We start from the raw sequence: 15,541 nt of genomic DNA on the forward strand, positions 1-15,541 counted from the left end.
GAAATGGAAAGACGGGACGGCATCTAAGACCTCTCTCACTATCCACACCAAAATGAGAGCCTCATTGTGTCACAGAGCAGCTCTGCACTGATGCCAACAAGACCAAGGGGTCACAGTTTGGTTCTCAGTAAATGACACATAATGTCCAAAGACTAATCAACCCTTGAGGTATTAATTTATTTTCATTTTCCAGGCTGGAAGTCTTGGCGAATAGAATTTACTCACTGTATAGCAAGGTCAGTGTGACAAATTTTGAAAAAATACAAGTTCAAGTGTTTTTTGGTTTCACAAGCACATGAGCTCAGTGAGAAGGAACAGACTGAGACAGCAAGGAGAACAGCCAATCCTGTTATATTTGTCTTTCTTATTACTGACTTGCCATGATAAATATGGAAAATTATATTTGGCTAGAAGGAGGCTGAGAAAAGGAACAGATGGCCACCAAAAGAATACTAGAGCAGTTAATAGTCACTGGCATATTTCCGGGATAAAAATTTAAATCTGAAGCTAGCAGAAGCGTTATCCATTTTTTTCTGATCAGGGTACTGTGCATGAAACCGGTCCTGCTATCCTCTGACTAGATGAAGGTGGGCTTCCTGAAATGCATTCACGGAATGGAATAAACAATCTCTGTCCTGCAGTTAACGGCTCTTGCAGTTATGCTGACAGAAATAGTTGACAAGGTGGGGAAAATGTTTATGTTCCTACTGTGTGTTGAGTGAGTGAGGGTGCGTTTTCTATGGCTTTTTACTGTATTGCATGATTTAACAGCTAGGTTGCAATCTCTCTATGTATTCTACAGGCTTTATTCAGTTTTGAGGACAGAGAGAAGAAAGTGCCCATTTAAATGAAGAGACAACGGTGTCTGTATTTTGTGTAGTTGTGTATTTAATAATCTCTAAAATTTTAGTGCATTACTGATTTCTGCGGTCAACTGCGTACTGAAAAAAATAAGCTGACATTTTGGAACTATGAAAATGTGTCACAATTTCTGATTTTGCAGAATGCTGTATGCTCAGTACCTAAACTCTTTATGGCTGCAGGCTGGGTAGTGAATGAGGACATTGTTGTTTCTTGAGTGATAATTGGAATTAGCAAGGTAATATATGATTTGAAGGGCTAAAATAGCAGGAGGTGGTCGTTCAGGATTAAAGTGTGATATTGGAGCTGTAAGACAAGCTGAGTGCTCTAGGTATAGGACAGCCAGGAGTGCAGTGGAGTGGAACAATAACAGTTGCTGCAAGTTTTTCTTTAAAGTGCATCTGCCAGAATTAAACTGGTCACAAGAGCTCAGCTGTAGGACCCATACTAGATGTACAGGATTTTGCTAGAGCAGCAGCTGATGGGTCATCTAGATCAAGACCATCAAATAAGTCACTGGGCAGACTAACTGAACAACCCATCTGCTCCTCGATTCAGCCACCGGCAGGACTGTTGCAGGCACAGATCAGTTTTTCCACGGATAAAAAAGATGATGCTATTTACCTGTTTGGGGGAATGTTATGTGGGTTGATCAGTTACCGGTTTTAAGGTGGTTTGATTAAATTGCCCAAAGAGCACTGAAGAACTAAAAACTCTTAATAAGTAGGTTTTGAGAAAGAGACAAAGAGAGTCACAAATTTCCATGACCAAAAAAAGGCACAGCCTCGGGCTGATGTACTGATACTGCTTTTGCAGTGTAAAAGGAGACATGTCCATCTCAAAATCTTGTTAATCTTTCCCCAGTGAATGGAAATTGAATGGATTCCAAATTCTGGCAGCACATCTTGGAGCTCACTCACCTGCTTCCTTAGCTCTTGCTGAGTTTTAAAGACATTTTGTGAATTGTTCATGCTCTATTAGTAAATACAATATACTTTGAAATTTGTATTTAGTAACATAGACATCACTGCATAGCCTTTTAAAAGTATTGCTATGAAATAAAATGCCATTTTGGAGTGAAGACTCTGCAGTCTATACAGGTTTGTGAATTCCAGTGTTTCTTTGGTTTTCAGTGATAGCTGTTTCTCTCTAAAATCCTGGCTTCACATTGACTTGTAGTTAGAAAAGCACAAAGTGGTTAAGAAACTGTCTTTAAATGGAGTGCAATGTTTTAATCAGCTCCATAAACTGAAAAATAAAGCTAGCTGCGAGTAAAGTGTAGATGAAATATGAGGGAAAGTATATCATGCCTTAAATTTAACAGTCATATTAAGAACTGGGTTGATATATCTAGTAGAGTTATGAAGATGGATCCTAGACTCACCTTCATAACAGATGTGATTCTCCCTTGAAATGCAAGATACATAGTTTGCATGTGAAGTGTTTGTCTGTAAAAATACTCTGGCACTGGGTTTTCCATCGATGATCCGGTAATCCAGTGGTTGTCTTCTGGGGGCATTTGTTGTGGTGGCTCTGGGGATGTTTTGGATGATCTCCAGTTTCAAAGATGGCAGTTACTATGTCCTGCAAAGACAGGTCTTTGTACCTTTCCCTTTGGTAATATTCCTCTCTGCTCAACGGATGTCCATGACCTTTCCTCTCAAACTGTATCCAATTAGCATAATAAGCCTAAACCCAGAGCTGCTGTTCTCAGCTTGTTCTGAATCTGAAGTTTGCCCTTTAAGCTTGCACAGGGACTTATTTATTTGTGGGGCTTATGCTCCTCACTTTTGAAATGAATGCAAGAGAAAACACCTGCCATGGAAACTATGAGCACAGTTGTCCCAGGGCAGTTTCTAGCCTGTCTGCCCAGTTTTAAAGGTGTCTTCATGGTTGACAGTGAGACAGTTGAACCTGCATGTAAAAGGGCAGCATTTCCTTCACGTGATCAAATAGATTTGTACATAGAGTTTTCTCTCCATACTTAGTTTTGAAGCATCTTCTAGAGGTCTCTAATCTAACATCATCTCCAAGGACGGAGATCCCACAGCCTCTCTGAGCACCTCTTCCATACCTACGGAGTTGGATGGTCAGAGCCGTAGTACATGTATCTTCAGCTTGATCTGCACCTCTGAGGCAATGCTGATGTGCCCTGGATATATCGTCACTGTGCGTGTATGGACCAGTTTGTACTCGAGCATCCCTTACCTGCTGCAGCTCCTGTATTCGTATATGTGCACAGTGAATTGGCACAGATGCAGCAGTCTCATCTGGGTCGTCCCTTCTTCTGGCAGGCTCAGAGGCCCTTTCAGCATGGCTGGGCTGCATCATGGCAGGTGTTTTATGGCACTAGCCGGCACAAAACACATCAATCAAACTCCTCCAGTATGCAGATATATTTTCATGTGGACTAACTGAAGTCCACAACAAAGGCCTTTAAAAAGTGATCCCCTGGCACTGATAATTGTCACTGGATAGGCTGAAAGTCTTTCCAGAGCAAAGACTTTATCATCATCAGGTGCTCTGACCATTTAAGACTGTGAGACAGGTACAGGCCATGGAAACGTATGCTGCAAAATGGGTAGAGAATACCATGCTGCTGTATTTAAGTATTTTTAATCTGCAGCTCACGTCCATAAGATCATTTTGGCTGCAAATTTGTTATTTTGAAACTCTAAATTAAAAAGTTCCCTGCTCCAAGTTCCTCTGCTTCTAGGGAAAATACTGCTGTTCTACCACTCCAGAACTTGTGTGGTGGAACCGATGTGTCTACTCAGATAAAGATAATTTTTTGGACTATGAGTGAAACAACATTATGTCTCAGAGCCCATGGACAAGCCAGCACTTCTGACCAAACGCAGCAGAGATCCAAGCTGCTTTAGCCATGGAGTTTTCAGTATCTGAGTTATTGTAAAGATTTCTGCAATGTAGTGCGGTCCAGTATTGGACAGTCTTTTTATCTTTATTTAAAAAACTGCTGAAAGCACCTCCAAAATCTTAAAAATGATGAGCTGCATAGCACTTTCCCCATGTATTTTTTTTTTATTTGGTAATATTATTGGTAATATTATCTGTCTATTGGAACCAATGAAATTTTTTCTATATCTCAGTAAATTTAAACGTTGGTTTCTGTTTTATAACATCCGTACCAAGTTGAATCAGTTTAATGCTGCTATTAACAATGGATAGGCTTACAATCTAGCTTGTAAGTCAGTTTAAAGCTGTCATTCCAAGCAGACTCATTGTTGACTTCCGAGCACATTATTTAGAGACAGCAAAGGCCCACCCTTCCCCTCTGCTGACTACATGGGCATATCAAGCATGCTGAGAGGCATAATAGGCAAAGCAAGCTGTCTGTGCACCTGCCCCCAAAACAGCTGTCCAACTGGGAGAGCAATTGCTGGAGCGTAGTGCATTTTCAGCAGCTTTTGTGGTCCTCCCTTATACCGTGTGTTGGCACAGACATTGCCACAAAGGACGGAAACACAGAAACCGTACAGAAAAGTCAGGATTTTTTTTTCCAGAATAATTTTTATTAAAGCATCATTTCATGTTTGCAGTCTTCCCATGTGGATGCATTTTCTCAGTCTCAACTGACTGTTCAAGAGAGAGATCATCTGGGATCTCACAGAGTCTTCCATCAGGTATGTGACTCTTCAGCTGATTTTAAAAATATCTGAACGCTTGTTTTCTGAGACACCCCTTACAATGAATGAATCTGAGCAAGGAGAAGTCCTTTATTCCCTGCTCTCTTCCATTTCCCGTGTAATAGCTGTGTGTGTCCCAAGTGCCTGTGAGTATTTTGGTTTTGCTAGTTGTTCAGTAGCATTGGAGTAATTTCTTTTGCCTAGCCTCTATGGTTTCTTGAAGCTTTCATGAAAAGTGCACTGGAATCTCAGTTCTAAGGTTTTAAAGACTTTTCCACAGGATTGGAAAAGAAAACGTATTCATTTAAGTTGGATGTATTGAGAGCTTTGTTTCTTTGCTTTTTGAGGAAACACCAAACCTCTCCTTTGTTGTCTAATATGTTTCTATCCTGTCCTGATGGCCAAAATTTCACAGGCTTCTATGTGTTGTAGCCTTAACCCTCTGGACCATGTTCTGCATAGCTGGTCTATTTCAGATCTATTTCAAATAATTTTTTTATTATTCATCAAAGTAATAGTCTACCTCAAAGATTTTCTTCACTGCAAAGACTGTGATTTCTCTCACTTTAGATATCCAAGAACATAGGAGGTCCTAACATTCATAAACCCACATCCTTAAATGACTGACTTTAAGGAATGAGTGGTATAGAAATTGTTTGCAAATAACAAATGGGAGAAGTCTAAAGGAAGGGCTAATAAGCCTGGAGTTTTCAAATGAGTATAAGCATTTATTTTTCAGTAAAGTTTGCACAGAGCTGCCCTTTTCCACACAAAGGAGGAGTGCAACAAAGGGGCCTAGTCAAAGTGAACTCCATGGGAAGTGAGGGGAAAGGAAATAGTGAGAAACCAGTGCAGTGAAGACTTTCCCACTGTCTCCACTGCTGGCGTTTGGCAGCCGTCCAGTCTCAATGTCTTTTCTACCACTGGGAATAGCTAATGGGTTTGTCTGTCATTTACAATTTGTGCCTGTTTGCTACCTTGCATATGCTTTATTTTCCCCACTTACAGGAGTCCTGCTGCCTGGAAGGGCTGCTCAGTTTCCAAGCCCAAGCTCCTTTTTAAGCTGAAGCAGTTGCTGCTCTGATGCTGGATGGAGATGGTTTTTGTGGGGAAACTTTCATGCCTCAAAACATGCTAGGCTGCCCAACTGCCTGCACAAACCCCGCCTGCCCATTAGTACAACTGGGAGCTGCTGGAGACTATTGGCTCTCTTCCCCTCTGCCTTTAGGTGTCAGAAGTGAACCATACACATTTTCCAAGGTTTTAAATCCTCTGTTTTTTGGAGGCGTTACACAGAATTGCTTGCTAGGTCGTTATGTAATATTTACTTATGCTTTCTGTTTAGAACGTCAGTCGTGGTGTTCTTTCCCTCCCACATCTGGAAGGTCAAGCAAAGCATGGTTTGGTGGCAGACACTGCGAACCCTCCACCCCTTGAAAGCAGCCTGCCTCAGATAACAAATAAGAGCTTGCAGAATGCCCTCCCCTCTCTCCAAGTGAGTTACAAAGCTCTTAGACATCTTGTGTTTGCCTGGTTAATCAACTTCTGTCTAAGTACTGCAAAAAGAGTGTCAGTGGCAAAGTGTGACAAGTGTGTGTGTGGGAAGAGAGAAATCATTTAGTGTCAGCATTTGCATCAGTTTCTCTTTTCAGCCCCAGTTGAAAAGAAAAAAAAAGGAAGAACTATAAACAGCGAAACAGACAGATTACTTACCAGCATGGTTGTGTATATCTCCAGATATTTTAACGGGCACCCAACATCACAGGAAGTTTTTGAAGTCATCTTCACTTTTGGCATTCCTTCTTTCTCATTTTTTCACAAATTCTGTGTCCACCCCCTCTCTGTACTCCTCTTACTTTGCTGCTTCAAGTCAGGCACCTGCACTACTCATCACCTCTACTCTGATCACTCTCTTTTTCACCTTTCTTCTTCTTCAATGGGGTCTCTTTATTGAGAGATTTGACAGGTTCTATAGGGCTCTGATATGAAGACCTCTGGCGCTGGAAGTTCCCACATAAAGCATTTTGTTGGGGAACTCAGGCATTTTCACAAATACCTCGAATTTGAAATTGGCAGCCTGCTACTACTACTATTATTTAACTGGTTAGAGGGTGTGTATCATTGGGTGAAGCTACAAGGTGCAAAAAAGCATCAATGATGAGGTGGAATGGGTTCATCTCCAAAGTAGTTTAAATTTTCTTTAAAGCTTCTGTGGCGTTCATAACTGAAACCGGCACTCAACTCTTACAAAAGACAACGCTTAAGCTTTGCATCTGAAAGTGAACTGTCCCTCCATTTTATTTTTGTGAAGAGATTGGAGCCAAACATTTTGCATTCTGTAAATGGAATTTACAGACTTATATAAGAAGCTGTGTAAATACTGATAAGAAAGCCTTTTGCTTGGCTTAGACATGGCAGAGGATAGTAAAGATTTCAATCTAGAAAGCACGATTATGTGCTGTCTGTTTTGGAGACCTTCTTTGTTTAGCCTTCCTGAGGAAAAAAAAAGCAGCATTGCTGAATTAAGGGAGAGTGTATAGGAATGGGCGGAGTGGAGTTCTCAAGCTGGGGTGCAGCAGGATAGCAGTAGGACTGACCTCTGTCAGCACATACCTATGCTTGAGGTGGTCAAGTGGTACCCCTCACACCTGGTTGCCCTGCTTTTGTAGAAGTTAATATTGAAAAAAAAGTAGCAAGGCTAGAGGCAAGTATGTGCAAACTTGTTTTCTCTGGCACTAACACATTTTTAATCCAAAACTCACAAGAAGCAAGATGTATGTAACCAAGTGGTACCAGTCAGGCCATCTTTGAAGGACATGGTGGACTCAGGTTGCTCACTGGTTAGTCCATATGACATTGCTTGGGTTCTTCTTGTCTTGTCAGCCATGCACTGGTTATTGAATATTGCTTTTGTACCCTTCTGACACCGAGAGAGACTGATCTTTTGTGTTTCCATCCTGTCCTGCTTCCATGAGTCATCAGGGCTTTCTCAAGAGATGAGAAATTATAAACTAAGGGGTAATTTAGGTTGGAAGAGACCTGTGGGAGACACGGAGCCCAACCTCCCACTACAAGCAAAGCAAACTTGGAGGGATCCCTGAGGGATGTCACCAGTAACCAGTTGCCACTGATCACAGCCCTTGCAACCTGACTGTCCGACCGATTTTGCACTCGCATTATGACCCATTTTTTCAGTTCATATGTCACTCTTTGAGCTTCAAGCATACAGTGGGAGACAGTGTCACAGGCCCTACTGAATTCAAAGAATTCAATGTCCACTACTTTTTTCTTATTGGCCAAGCCAAGCACTTCATCAGAGAAGGCAATCAAGTTGTTCAGACACCATTTGCTCACAACTTATGTCGGCAAATCCATACTGGCTGTTCCACATCAACTTCTTGTCTTTCATATGGTTGGAAATGGTTTCCAGTGGGTGTTGTTCCATAGCTCTCCCAGGGACTGAGGTAAAGGCTGACCAGCCTGTAGTTCCCTGAAGCATTCTTCTTGCACTTTTTGAAGGTAGGTGTGACATTTAGGTCAGGTGTGACATTTGCCTTTTCCAAATAGTTAGGAACTGCTCCTGATTGCCATTGACTTTCAAAGATATTGGCCAGCTCCTTCCACACCCCCAGGCGCATCCCATCTGGTCCTGCACATGTGGGTATGTCCAGCTACTTAAGTGTCTGACTGTCTTCCTCTGCTGTAGCTAATGCTTCTTTATAGAAGCGCTACTTCTAGATGCAGGGACTCGGGAGGCCTGAAGGCAAAACTCACCAATGAAAACCATTGAATACCTTGGTCTTTTCCAAGTCCTTGGTCACTAGGTCCCAAATTCCACTGGGCAGTGGGTTTGCATTTTCCTTAGCTTTCCCTTTTTGCTGGTGATGTACTTAGAGAAACTGTTCTTCTTGACTTTCACATCCCTTGCTAGCTGCAACTCCAGCTGAGCTTTAGTTTTCCCAAATGTGCCTGCATGTTCAGGTAGTATGTCTTGCGTGTAGCCCAGATAACCCATCCCTGCTTCTACCTTTTTTGTGCTCCTTACTATGTTTGCACCTGGTCAGAAGTTCCCTTTTAATGTACGCTGGCCTTCAGCAATGTTCGTTCAACTTTCTGCATGTTAGAATGAACTATTCTTGTTCTTTAAGTAGCCTGACTTGGAGGATTAATGAGCTCTCGTGGTATTCTTTGCCCTCCAGGGCAGTCTTCCATGGGTTTATGATGAAAATATCCCTGAATAAGCCACAAGGTGCTTTCCTGAAGACCAGGCTTTGTAATTCTGCTGGTCTCACTCATTTCTCTGAGGATTTTGAACTCCACAATCACATAGTCACTGCAACCAAAGCTGCCCTTTTCTTGCCCTTTGCATCCTCAAGCAGTTGTTCCTTATATGTGTGTAACAGGTCCAGCAGCGCATCTCAGATCACCTGCATTAAGAACAAAGTCCAGCAATCTCCCACAATGCTTTTGCCACTTCATCAGATACTGAGGTGACAGTATCTCTGTGAGTATCAGGGTCTGTAGATTATGTTGACTCTACCGCACTGCCCCTGGTCAAAACCCCACTTCACTAGGTATTACTCTGTGAGTATCAGGGTCTTTAGATTATGTTGACTCTACCGCCCTGCCCCTGGTCAAAACCCCACTTCACTAGGTTAGTAAAGCTCTCTGCAGACACTCTTGCCCTGCTACATCAGATGGATCCTTTTTCTGTTCACTGGTTCTTGTTCTTCATCCTATGTTCAAAGAAGCCATAACCTTCTTCATAGCTTCAGCTAGGTACTGATACACTGGATGCAAGATCTCCAGCTTTGTCTCTGGGAACGAAGCATTTTAAAATATTTTTCTGATGTATTTATGTAAGTACGGATCAGCTGAATGTTCATGAAAATACTGGAAAACAAAGTTTACCCTTTTTTTTTTTTTCTTGGCAGGAAAACGGAACTCGAGGCAATTTCCCCCAATTTAACCTTGCAGACAGTCTTCCCGAAAGTGATACCAGAGCCCCAGCAGAACCATCAGAACTGGAAAGGACCAGTATCAGTGTCAAACTGCCTATGACGGCTTCAGGTAGAATATAATGACACAGAGTAAAAAGACTGGAGTGGCAGGCTGCCTGCAGGAGTGTATGCAGTCAGGATACTTGGTGGCCTGATGTCCCATGCTAAATGGTCACTGAAATATTTAAGAAACTATTTGGAGGACAGAAATACGGATGGGTTCAATGATTTCTAAAAATCCTGCTTGGGGATGTATGCAATAGGAGAATGAATAGACTAGGGCAAATATATAAATGAGAGAAGTATGCATTATACAAAAGAATGTATATTTGTCCAAGACTTATGACAGTCATGTAGGTGACAGCAATATTCTACCACAGTGATGAAACACTTTTCCCACTTCCTTGCAGCTGTGTCACATTTTATCTGTGTGGGCTAAGTTGCATCTTGGGAGTTCTCAGATCTAGAAAGTTTCTGCCAGAGTTAATCTATTTTTAGGAGACTAGGAAAAAAAGTAGAAGTGGCCTTTTGCTTTGAAATGATGTAGCATTCATGCATTAGTGGCAGAGGATCTGCCACTGTTTAGCAAAACACCCACATGCAAGCCTAGAGAAAACGTTGATTTTTAATGCTACCATCTGATTATTTATCTAGATTTAAATTGTGTAAGTGGAGATGTTAGGGTAGCTGAAATATGTCTATGCAGGAAGAATCAGAACTAGGAGAAAAGCAGATTCAGGCCCCATATAATTCCTAACCTGATGCATCTGAACTTGATATTTTCTATCACAAAAGTTAGTACCTGAAAGCTTTGGTTAGCTAAAAGCTTTCTGCCATTTTATAAATACGACAATCAGACTAATAAAAAATTACATTTTTTTCATGTAAGCTATGAAGCTTGCTGAAGCAGGTAGATGGGATTTTCGAAAACATCTAGGTACATATCTTTGCTCAGAATCAAATAATTTTTACCTAAGCTCTCGTAAGAGTCTTGCTGACAGATGATGAATGCTTTGTTGAACATAATACTGTAAGTCAGAGAAAGAAAAAAGAAAAATAGATTTGTGCAAAAAGTCAACATTGTAGAATCAGAAATGATGGTGGGAAGGGACTTCTAACAGTCAGCTTCCAACCTTCTGCTCAAAGTGGCGTGCTTTACTGTAAAATGTTCCATTGTAAAAGACATTTGCTATCAAGTTTCTAACATTTTATTGATTTTCGGGTTTATATTCTTGTTTTCTGATTTAGAAGCCTTGAAAAATTTTAGAAACCAGTTAACAGTCTATGAGCAAAAAGAAATTTTCAATTATACAGAGCTATGGTTTCTTGGGCTGGAAGCTAAAAAGATTGAAGGTTTGCCTGAAACTCAGAATAATAATTGTTACGATGATGAGCATGGCTCCTACTTAAAAGTAAGTGGAAAAATTATGGTATTCATTTTCAGCTAACTAAGTTTTAGAGATTGTCTGACAACTCTTAAGTTATCTATGTGAGATAAATGTTGTTTCCAGAAGATAAATATTCACATATAGAAAACACCAGTACCAATCACTTTAAACCTCAGAAGAGAATCCTAAAGGGAGACCCACTTTGCACCTCGTTCAAGATTGATGCAAAGTAGGTGGCTTAATAAAGCATGCGCTTGTTATTTTCTCTGTCACCCTCGTTTAATGTAGTCTTCACTTGCTACCAGTCCAGCATCTTTCAGAGACCATAAACTCACACGCACATGAACTACTTTAAAGCTTGATCTCTATGGTACTATTTGAAATTGATTTATTTGTTTTCTTCTGAAGGTTTTACACGACCATATTGCATACCGATATGAAGTGTTGGAGGTCATTGGGAAGGGGTCATTTGGGCAGGTGGCTAAATGCTTGGATCATAAAACCAATGAATTAGTGGCATTGAAAATAATAAGGAACAAGAAAAGGTAAGAGAAATGTAGACTTTACACCAGTACAATCAGCTCTTTATTATCTGGGCAGTGACAGTCTAGGATAATGTGAACGAATCAAAATCAATTCCCCTGTACATCACGTTTTCATTGAACACAGTGAGAACAGAATGAGGAAAGGTGATGTGAGGGACTCAGAACCGGGACCCAGTGGAGATGGTCTATGGAAGCAAGCACAGTTTTCTCCAGACTTACAAGGAGGTCTCTGTATCCATGACACAGTTAATAAACAGCCCAGGTAACCAGGCCTGCATCACTGAGAGTGGATTGCCCCACTCCAGGACTCCAAAACCACAGGAATATGCTGGGAGGTTCCAGTTGCTCATTTTAACATGAGAAATTCTATGCTATGGTTCTAAAAGCAATCTCTTCTTGTTACACGACTGCTCACAAATTTTCAGTTGAGTTTAGCTTGAACCCGAGTCAGTGAAGCGGATGAGAATGATGCTGTTGACTCCACAACAGTTTTAGCTGTTCAGTTTACCCCGCTCAGTGAACACTAAAGGTAAAGGTGCTCTTCAAAACTGACCATCTTACTGTGGTAGGTGTGAAATATGGCCCTGTTCAAGCAAACAGAAGCATTCCTATGCTCTAGGATTTTACTCTGGATGTTAATTTGAAACTTTTTCATTAAAATATTTTTTCAGACAAGCGAAAATAACTACTGTTAAGTGTTATGTAAGGCCAGTATATTTCAGCTAGGAAACAACCGTTAAAAAATCAAGTTAACAGGGGTTAATGTTAAATTTTTAAAAATTACACCACATATTGTGTTTACAGTAAGATTGTGGAGTTTGTAGCGTTTATATTTCTACGAATGCTAGACTGAATTAATGTAATCATTCCTATGTTGTGATATTTCAGATTTCACAGCCAGGCTTTGGTAGAAGTGAAGATCCTTGATGCTCTCCTGAAGAAGGACAAAGACGATAGTCACAATATCATCCACATGAAGGAATACTTCTACTTTCGCAATCACTTCTGTATTGCCTTTGAACTGCTGGGGTAAAGTATATTTTCCTATACACAAATCTTAAGGAGCATTGTAGATCTTGTGCCTTACAAGCTTTAATTTTCATGTCTTCTTCAGAAGAATTCGCAGCTCTTAATGTCACAAGAAAGGAATACTGTCTAAATACAGACTGTGTAACTGAGCCTTTCATCACCACAGATGAACTTTAAAAGCACATTACATGTAGAACAGCATTCTCAAGGAGGAAAATAGCCAAGTAATTTTCTTCTGCATAGGTACTCCCTCATGTAGGAAGACAGGATAATGACTCTCTTAATGCTCTGTAAACTAATAATGCCTTTAAAAATAAGCTTCTTAATCTCTTTTCTGCTGTCTTCGTCTTCTTCTTCTTCCACCTCATAACCCCCACAGAATAAATTTATATGAGTTGATCAAAAAGAACAATTTCCAAGGTTTCAGTTTGTCTTTAATTCGACACTTCACTCAATGCGTGCTGAGATGTTTACAAGTGCTCTACCAGGAAAGAATCATTCACTGTGATCTGAAGCCTGTAAGTACAGTCATTTCATAACCTGTTATTCTGTACAGAATACATTAGCTTCAGCCTGTGTTTTTATTGATTGAGAAGAACTCTCAGAAGGATCCTTAAAACCCAGTAGAGTATTTATACAGAAGCTTTTTTTTTTATACAGTTTATTTCAGAATGTATTAGTATTAAAGTCAACTGATTCTTTCCATAGATTCAGTTAATTCACTGCAGTGTTATATGAGATTATCTGCTTGCCAAAATGTGTGCAAATAGGAATCAAATTCAAGTAATGACTTCTTGCTTAAAGAAAAAAAATAATTGTGAAATTAAGTGGTTAAGTATGAGGGACATTATATTGGAAGGAGATATTCTCAAGGCAAACTGTTTTGAGCTATCCTGTAAGTCCATTTAATTTCATATGCATGACTATAAAATTAAGTAGCAAAAGTCACAACAATTCTATAGTATTAGGGTATTTAGGGTTTTCTGGAGGAACATCCGTGATCCAGTTCCTGTTGTTATATCTGCTAAGCATTCATGCTAGGTGAAACATTTCCATTCTCCTTAAGTCCCAATCTTAAATTTTTACAATTTTCTGAGATTTCTGAAGTATTTTCATTCTTTTTTCATTTCAGGTGAATGTTACTCTTGATTTCTTTTTCAAAACTGCCACTGACCCAATAGATAATTAAGTCAGCTCTCAAGTAAAAATGCTAAGGATTAAATTCTGCTCTGACTTTGCTTACTGTATCTTGACTCTGAAGTCTGAAGAGCCACATACTGTCTGTACCTGTTGTCTTGCCAACATCTTTGCCAGACCAATCTGCAGTGAGAAGTGAGGCTTGCAAGATAACCAGAGTACCTTAATTAGAAACAATTAGCTCAATGGGAAATCCGCCACTGACTAGGAATGAGGTTGGCAAGATAAATGGGTGTACTCTGTATTTAAATAGAGTAACACATTAGTGAACATTTAGTGAGTTAACTAGAAGAGAATTTTGTTCTCATTCTACAATTGTACAGTTTCATGAATTTTATTTCTGATGCCTGTAACTCACATCCGTTATTCCATCTGCCTCGTATGATATTTCTCAACATATGGTAGAGTATGGACTTTCTCTGGGCTTAGTGCTAGGTAATCACTGCTCCCAGAACCTGGTTTTGCAGTTAATCATCAGGTCATTGTGCGAGGTTCAGTGTTAGAGAGAGAGTCCTACCATGAGCATGAAGGAATAGCTAGCTGCAAAGAAAGGATGCTTCTTCCCGCAACAGAACCAAGAGCACTAGTGTCAGTCCTTGCCTTGGCTTTCATCAGTAGCAGCTTCCCCCTCCTGTCAAATTCAGTATTTCCTTATGAGTCCACTACTTACCCAAGAAACTACTTTGTCATTATTTGGCCGGGGAACTGTTCAGTCCTTCAGAGCTTTGGTGTACAACCACTTTAAAACTGCTTGATAAAGGTAGCCATCTCTCTGCTGACAAGTGGAGAAGACTGTATGATCAGAAGGGAAATCAAAAGAAAACCTTGATTTAAATAAATTCTTAATGAGGATAAAACTCAGCTCTGCTGAAGACAGCTAATAGGCTCTGTTTACTCATCAGTGCACATACTCCTGAGCTAGCTGTTGAAGTATTGCTTCTCAAGCTGGGATTGTAGGCACACTGTGCTGTACTCAACTGCACCCAGCTGATAATCCATAGGGCCCTACCGTTTCCGTTCATCGCTACCTTGGGATCTCTGCATCACTCAGTTGTGAGGTGGAGAGAGGTATGCTTACAGAGAGCCTGGAAAAAGTAGAAAGCAGTGGATGGAAGAACAGTGAGGTACAACTCCTTCATGGGGTGGAGGCATTCTGTGGTTACAAAAGGATGGTTCTGAACCACGTGCAGTTTGCCTTTTACTAGATTGAACAAGAGTGAGTTTTGGGGAACTCACACAGCAAGCATTCTCTTGGACTGGTGCCTGGATAGCACCACACACTGCGCAGTGCAGTGGTTTGGATCGTATGTGAGGGACTAGTGTCCCTGTCTAGCTAGCCTTCGAACCGGGTACCTTTACAAATCTCCCCTCTGCTTTGGTTAATTACACATTGTTGGATGCCCACTCATGTTAGCAAATGCATTCCCAAGGAAGCTGTAGTTTGAAGCTTTTATTATGCGTAAGTGTAAACCCAATGTGTTATGCATTGCTTATTTTCCAAAATGTTCACTCATCTAATGTGGTGTTAAAACGGTTTTTTCCCTGTGATTTCTTTTTCCTCTTTAGGAGAACATATTATTGTACCACAAAGGCCAAGGTTCAGTTAAAGTTATTGATTTTGGATCAAGCTGCTATGAACACCAAAGAGGTTTGCAGAAAAGTCAAGTTGATGTAATTTTCTTAATAAGCTTTCTTAATTTTAAATAATGTAGAAAAAAATTTTTTTTGATTGAGCTATATAGTGACCCATGCCCCTAACTAGAATCTGATGAACTGTTCAGCCACTGGTTGTGGAACAAATACTAGTAGGAGACAAATAAGTTATCTCCATGCTTTTCTTTGTTCCAGACCTGATCAGTTCCTCTACTCCTGCT

General features: G+C 40.4%; 1 protein-coding gene across 1 annotated transcript in view; it reads left to right on the forward strand.

Annotated features, from left to right (window-relative positions):
• Positions 1–659: 659 nt before the first annotated feature.
• Positions 660–15,541, forward strand: part of DYRK4 (dual-specificity tyrosine-(Y)-phosphorylation regulated kinase 4) — a 23,149-nt gene continuing 8,267 nt past the window's right edge. The window contains exons 1-9 of the mRNA XM_010145685.1: positions 660–683; positions 4,422–4,505; positions 5,854–6,003; positions 9,443–9,578; positions 10,757–10,920; positions 11,305–11,441; positions 12,330–12,470; positions 12,850–12,988; positions 15,234–15,315. Coding sequence (XP_010143987.1) covers positions 660–683; positions 4,422–4,505; positions 5,854–6,003; positions 9,443–9,578; positions 10,757–10,920; positions 11,305–11,441; positions 12,330–12,470; positions 12,850–12,988; positions 15,234–15,315 — 1,057 coding nt within the window. The remainder of the gene's footprint in view (positions 684–4,421; positions 4,506–5,853; positions 6,004–9,442; positions 9,579–10,756; positions 10,921–11,304; positions 11,442–12,329; positions 12,471–12,849; positions 12,989–15,233; positions 15,316–15,541) is intronic.

This window comes from Buceros rhinoceros, unplaced genomic scaffold (assembly GCF_000710305.1).
Source record: "Buceros rhinoceros silvestris isolate BGI_N320 unplaced genomic scaffold, ASM71030v1 scaffold1681, whole genome shotgun sequence".
Taxonomy (NCBI): domain Eukaryota; kingdom Metazoa; phylum Chordata; class Aves; order Bucerotiformes; family Bucerotidae; genus Buceros; species Buceros rhinoceros.